This window comes from Octodon degus, unplaced genomic scaffold, assembly GCF_000260255.1.
Source record: "Octodon degus isolate 3935 unplaced genomic scaffold, OctDeg1.0 scaffold00010, whole genome shotgun sequence".
In the NCBI taxonomy this organism is placed as follows: domain Eukaryota; kingdom Metazoa; phylum Chordata; class Mammalia; order Rodentia; family Octodontidae; genus Octodon; species Octodon degus.
The window spans coordinates 22619321-22626028 of record NW_004524586.1 but is presented as its reverse complement, the minus strand read 5'-3'; the positions used below and the strand labels follow the sequence as shown (position 1 = coordinate 22626028).

Genomic DNA, 6708 nt, shown 5'->3' with positions numbered 1-6708 from the left:
CAGGGACCGCGGTTCAATCCCCCAGCACCACATGCCAGCCAGCCCGCCCCCTGGTGGGCTGAGCTGGCCTCTTTCTCTCTCTCTCTCTCTCTCTCTCTCAAATAAATAAATAAAAAAAAAGAAAGAAGAAAGAAGAAATTTTCTTTTTAGATTGGTGAAAATGTTTTCAAATTAGTGCTGATTGTCCAGTATCTGAGTATACTAAAACAAAAATCACTCACTGAGATGGATGAAATTTAAAAATTGGGAAGAGGAAACTCACATTTTTGAGTACTATTTCCCAGAGGTAATCTCTACAGATAATCCCCGTGGAAAGGCCATGAGGCTGATGCCAGCTTGGTCTGCAGTGGAGCAGAGCAGCGTCCAGACAGGACCCGTCAGTTGCCCAGTATCATCAGCTGTAAGATATGGCTCCTCTGATCCTGCAAAGCCCACCAGCCACCACGTTCCCCCCATACTGCTCAAGGCTGCAGACTTGTTTGCTTAGACCCCTCCCTACTGGGGGACCCTCAGAAAGCTTACAAGGAGTCTCAATTTCCTGTTCAGTATCAGCTCAGCCCCCTGGACTTGGCCATTCTCATGCCTTAATGAGACAGGCCAGATTGGCCAGAGGGCCAGTCTTTAGTTTTGACAATGGTGATGGGGTCCTCAACCCATCAGCTGTCAACATCTGTACTATGTTGCCCCATAACCTCTTATTTTACCATTCTTGGGTGTGCGGTTAAGAAACTTCTAACAGATGTGATGAAGAGAAACTCCCTGACTAAAGAAGGTGGGAGAAGCACTTGGAGGGGAGGTCCCCTCTCCCCCTGGAAATCCACAGAAGCCCCCGAAGGCAATGCCTCTCAGCCCTGCCCTGTCTCTCCATGTTCCCCCTCCTACCAGAGGTCACTATGAGCCATCCTTTGAGGCAGCCTCTGAGTATCTTCCTAGCTGGCAACTCCAAGGGCCTATGCTCATCTGTCCAAGATGCCTGGCATCTTTGCTTCTGCATAAATGAGCCAATCTTGTGACTCAGTGACAGTCATGCATGGCTCATTTGATTCCCAGTTTTCCTTACGCCTTGGGGGGCGGGGCAAGAGAACAGCAGGCGGGGATCCTACCAAGCTCTGCAGGGCAGGGCTCCAGAACAAGTTAGCTCCCGTTTTTCTCCCTCACAGAGCATCCTGCCTTCCTTACATCTTCATGGCAAATATAATTTTCAAAATAACTATAAAACTAAAATAGCCAATGTTTGACTTAGGATTCATGCCCATTTATCTCTTTGAAGTGAGCAAGAAAATGCAAACATTTTTGTGTGTGAGTACTAAGGATTTAACCCAGGGCCTTCACACCAAACTACATCTCTAGCCCCCACCCCCACCCCTTTTTTTCCTGTGTTATCAGGGATTGAACTCTGGACAGTGAACTTGCCAGGCAGGCCCTTATGCAGCTGAACTATATCCCCAGCCTCTAGCCCCTCTTTAGAGACAGTCTGGCTAAATTTCAAGCTCCCCGGGCTGAGATTGAACTTGAGATCCTCTTGCCTCAGCCTCACAGAGCACTAAGATTACAGACACATGCCACCACACCCAGCTGAAATACTGTAATTCTTATTTCCATTACAACTCATTGGGTTAGAACCATAAAGTGTTTTGGCCAGAAGCATATGGAATATATGTTACTGATCTACAGAGTTGGTGTGGAGCTTGAATCGGACTTTAAATACTGAGGCCACAGCAGGCCTGTCCTTCATCCGGCCAAGGGCCTCTAATAGGTGCAGATGGCCAGAATCCTACAGAATTGGCATCATGAACTCATGTTCATCATGGGAGGCTGTCCTTGGGCTTTCCCATGCCTTATCTCTATCACATTACTTTGGTAGGATCATAACTATTCTACAAATAAGAAACGGATGGGGGCCAACAAAGGAGCAGGACCACAGCCCACTCTCCCAATGCCTGGCCAGGCCCTCACTATACCACTGAGGATCTCAAAGCCAAGAGATGCGCAGTTCAGCAGTGTTTAACTCCCTGTGGCCCTGTAAGGTCCTAAGAGCACAGCTGGAGTTCAGGAGACACAGCTTGTTTTTCTCCCTTTCCCAGTATGGACAAGGCTGGAGGAGAGAAGGGAACCCTATAGGTCACCAACCTGCGTTAACAGGTAAAATTTCATTTCCCTTCACGTGCTTTGTACATGAAAATCATCAATCAAGTGGCCATATTTTCTTTTGGAGAATTTATGTTGAATTGCACTATCTGTGTGTCATAAAGAAACCAGCCTCAAAGGCTCAGACTCCCTGAGGTCCAAGGTTCCTCCCGCTCTTCACTACTGGCCATACTCACACTTCCAAGTTTCAGACCTCTCCCTTGCTGTGCCCCTCAAGCAGCAGGCAACACCCCAGAAGAACAGTGACGCCCTCCCTCACAGCACCAGTGAGCCATCTTGCCGGGGCTCCCACCAACTTCTGATTTTCTCTTGGCTCAACCTGCCCTGGGTGCCATGGGCCCTGCCACCCCACAGGTCCCCCGTGTATTTAGTAAACAAAAAGCCTTCCAGCGCTGCCTGTAGGCATCCATTCACATGACTGAGCCCTCCAGCAACACCTCCAAGCACAGGAAACCATTTGGTGAGACACGAGTATTAAAAAAATAAGCTGCATGACATTTATTTTGTCTTGTTAACATTAATATCTGTAGAAACATTTTTATTGTCAGTATAAAAATTAACAGGTTTTATTAAATACTTTCTCCAATTTCATAACACATAAAATCAGTGTCATCTGCTTTCACGTTGCACGGCTATGGCGAAGTGAGTGGGTGTTTCGGAAGCTAAACACAAGACTCCAATACAGAACAAACAATACAGTGATGTTTTGTCCGAAGTCAGTACGAGGCCAGATCTTTTGGTGAGCTATTATTGGCAGATGGACGCAACCCCTTAGCGAAAAGGAACAATCAAAATCCCCTGAACACAACCCAGCAATTCTGTTTCCATTTTCTACCGTGGGACTTAAAGATCCTAAAAGGTTTCTCTGATGCCAAAGAGCCTGGACATCACTATCAAGGTGCACCAAAGGGGACGTAAGCTTCTCCGACGCTATGCGGGTCGGGCAGAAAGCGCGCTGGCGGAGCGAGCCCACTGCGACCACCGCAACCTTAGGTCCTCACGTCGGACCTGGGGGTGGATTAAGGCAACTCTGAATGAGGACGCTGCTACCATTTGCCTTGGAAAGTCTGGCGTATATTGCGTTAGCCAATGACAGAGATGTGTAGCAAAACAAAACATTCTCTTTATTATCAGGTTCTGGTAATCTGGGCATTCGGGTGGTCTGAGCAGTGTCATCCGACGGCAGACTTCAACACAAATAAATCGAAACTTCATTTTCTCCAAATTCGTCCCATACTGTAAATGTTTTTCTTTTTCAAAGGATCTAGTAACTAGTTAAATCCAAGCAATAGATCAACTAGTCCACTGTGCTGCCTGCCTAGAAATGCCACTTAAATTAGAAAACAACAACAAAAAAAACTATGATTATTTTGTATATTACCAATTCATTAATAAATTAATGTTATACCATTTTCCCTGAAAGCAAAAAGTATTTTTCCCACCTCTGCTCGGTGAAAATTAAGAAATTCTGTATAAGAACAGCATTTAGCAAATAGCTATTTAAAAAAAAAGAGAGAGACCAATCTTTTAGGTGCATTGGGACTTCCACTTAAAGTCAATACAAAAAATAATTCCTTGTAAATATATAATATATATTTATACATAATTTGAATATATTTACATACATCCAGCACCTATATACTGCATTTGTGCTCTGTAAGTGTGTGCTGACATATATTTTCTCCAATTATTACAAAATTAACAAGGAAGGCAGAATGTGTATCTGCCTTGAGTCCAACTGGGGTACATCCAGTACCCCGGGGGGCCAAAGGGGTGGCATGGTGGCTTGTGGCTGTCTACTGCTCCAGAAATATTCTTCTCCTGGTGAAGATGACGCTTCCAACGTATAAATCTTTACACATGTGCCGATTACTTTTCCAATTATTTACTCCTCTGATCCATATATACAAGCAGAGACAATAAGCTCTTGGAGGCCTGGCCTCCTAGCTCAGTGTAGGTAGGTTCCTGCCACTGTCCCTTTTGGGGACAGGAAGACACACTGGTTCATGTTTTAACACTGCCGTCTCCGTGTGCATACTGAGGCAGGCAGGGTTCATAAGGCATGGGGTCCGGAGAAAACACAGAATCATCTCCTGAAGAACAAGAACTCCTTGTGTCAGGGGAACTAGGTGAGTACTGTTCCAGGGGCTGACTGAGGTCCAGGTATTCCTGAAAGAAGGGAAGAGAGATGTTTTATTTCATCTCAGGTCAGGATAACAGGGTGAGTACGGTTCGAGAGGCTGACTGAGGTCCAGGTATTCCTGAAAGAAGGGAAGAGAAAAGTCTTAGTTCACAAACAGGCTCCTGAGATGTTGGTATCAGATGTGGGACAGCACACAGGGCCCCTGAAGGTTTACAGGGGCCTTTAGCCCACCCCAAGACCCCAACATGTCATTTACTCTGGCCTACCCTTAACATTTTTCTTAAATAAACACCTGGCAGGTAGAGAATAAAAAATGTCTGTTGAACCCAGAAGACGGGTAGTCATCTCGAACTACAGCAGTGACCCTTAGCAAGACAACTCCTTGTTAGGAGTGTGTGGCTCAAGCTGGGCCCCAACAAAGTAGAAACAAAACACTCTGTGGATCCTCAGGACCCTCTGAGTAGTAAGACTATGAATATGTATTTTCTGAATTACATCTTACTAGTATAATTTCTAGGCCAGTTTAAGGGGAATGCTTCATTCGGCACATAATTTAACAAATGTAATTCATTATTCTCAAGATCTCTCTGAGCTGAAAATGTAAATTGGCTCCAAAAAAAAAAAAAAAAAAAAGCTTGGGTACACTCATGTATATTAAATCCATAATAGGCCATTAAAGGAAAGCTTAGGGAAATAGAGGTTAGGTTTTATTTTTGAAAGTTTGAAATCCAGAGTTTTTCTGCTCCCCAAGATTCACTGGAGTTGCTGCTGAGGCCCCCTGGATCTCCCTGGATAACATTTCTACCAGGACAGGGCAAGAGCTCATGGCCTGTTCTCCTGCAGCCCTCGAGCTAAGGATAGTTTGTAACATCGTAAACGGGTGGAAAAACTCAAAATAAGAGTAGTATCTTATGGCACTGAAAATGACATAAAATGATATAAAATTCCAATTTCAGGGTTCATAAAGTTTTAGTAGAACACAGACACGCATTTATTTACACACAGTCTGTAGCTGCTCCCATACTACGATGGCAGAGTTTCGACAGACACCATATGGCCCCTGCAGCTGAAAATATTTACTCTCTGGCCCTTTGCAGAAAGCATTTGCCTGACCCCTATTCTGACTAAACAGGGACCTTTTCGATCTCAATGCTCCAACTGAGCTGGCACACTGGGGTGGCTCTGCTCACATATTCAGAAGCCAGTGGCTCTCATGTGGCATGTGGTTTTGCTGAGAGGGGCAAAAAGTGCAGACCACGGCAGAAACAGCCCATGCGTTATCAGAAAAGAGCCCACGGAATGTTGGCGACTATACATCTCAGAAGACAAAAAAGGCACTATAATTCATCCCCAGGGTTGGCGAGAGTAAGAGTCCCCATCCAAGAAAGGGGATGTGTCAGTTCCAACAACATCAGCATGAACCACACAACTAGAAACAAACACACCCACCACATCAAAAAAGAATTTTTTGCTTACAATGATAAAAATGAAATTTGGTCCTAAATGGAACCATTTTTCTTGAGCATATGGTAATAATTTTCAGAAGGAAAGAACCTTCGATTTTTATATCCGTTAGACAATATGGCATTCTGCTTTTGCACTTTAGGATAGCATGTATAAATTTCAGGATGAATGGACGGACCCTCCTCTTTAAATGTCTGTGTGTGTGTGTGTATACACACGTACATATATATAATGCATAACAATGAACATGACGTGGAATCCAAAAAGAGAACTTCAGTGCTTTCCCCAGTTTCTAAATGAACCCATAAACTTTCAGATGGGATAGAAAAAAATTAGGACTATCCGGGAACTGCAAGCCTAGGGTTAAAGGAACTTACATTAGAAACAACAATTTTGGCAGGAGAAGAAAGTTGGGGCCCCACCCCCACCCCTTGAACTATTCCTTTCAACTTCTGAAGGTCAGCTGCGTTCATTTAAGCACAAGCGCTGCCTCTACCCAGCACGAGCCACAGACAGGCAGGATAAGGCTGCTGGCTTGCTGCTTCATTTCACTACATCTGACTGCTTTCCAAAGAAGTCACTTGAAAATTTTTCTAAATCAGAAATTAAGGGTATTATTGTCGTCTAGGAAATCTGGGAGATTTCAAACCTTTTTGTTGATGTTATAAAGACAATTATGTAATGTTGGCTCTCTTTTTTTTTTTTTCTGTTTGTTCTATATGAAGAAACACTGACCTTCATTAAATATCTCACATTTGATTTGTGAACCATTCCTATCATTGTGTTCTCCTGGGCTCCATGGCTTTAATCATCTTTCTGGCCCACAGTATATTCTTTCCATAGCCCTGAAAGCTTACTCCCTCTGTACACTGAAGCAGGCACAGATATGGCCGAGTTTGAGCCCCAAGTGACAGCAGAGTGTTCCTTTAGTTGGCACAGATTATAAATAAAAA

The 6708-nt window shown here is 44.2% G+C and overlaps 1 protein-coding gene across 13 annotated transcripts in view; it reads right to left on the bottom strand.

Moving 5' to 3' along the window:
* Positions 1 to 2620: 2620 nt before the first annotated feature.
* Positions 2621 to 6708, bottom strand: part of Fgfr2 (fibroblast growth factor receptor 2) — a 110966-nt gene continuing 106878 nt past the window's right edge. For 10 of the 13 annotated variants that reach the window (XM_023708969.1, XM_023708968.1, XM_023708971.1 and 7 more), the window contains one exon: positions 2623 to 4317. In XM_023708969.1, the coding sequence (XP_023564737.1) occupies positions 4153 to 4317 (165 nt within the window). In that variant the 3' untranslated portion in view covers positions 2623 to 4152. Of the gene's footprint in view, positions 4410 to 6708 lie in introns of all 13 variants that reach the window. The other 3 variants (XM_023708972.1, XM_023708979.1, XM_023708973.1) reach the window with 2 other exon arrangements.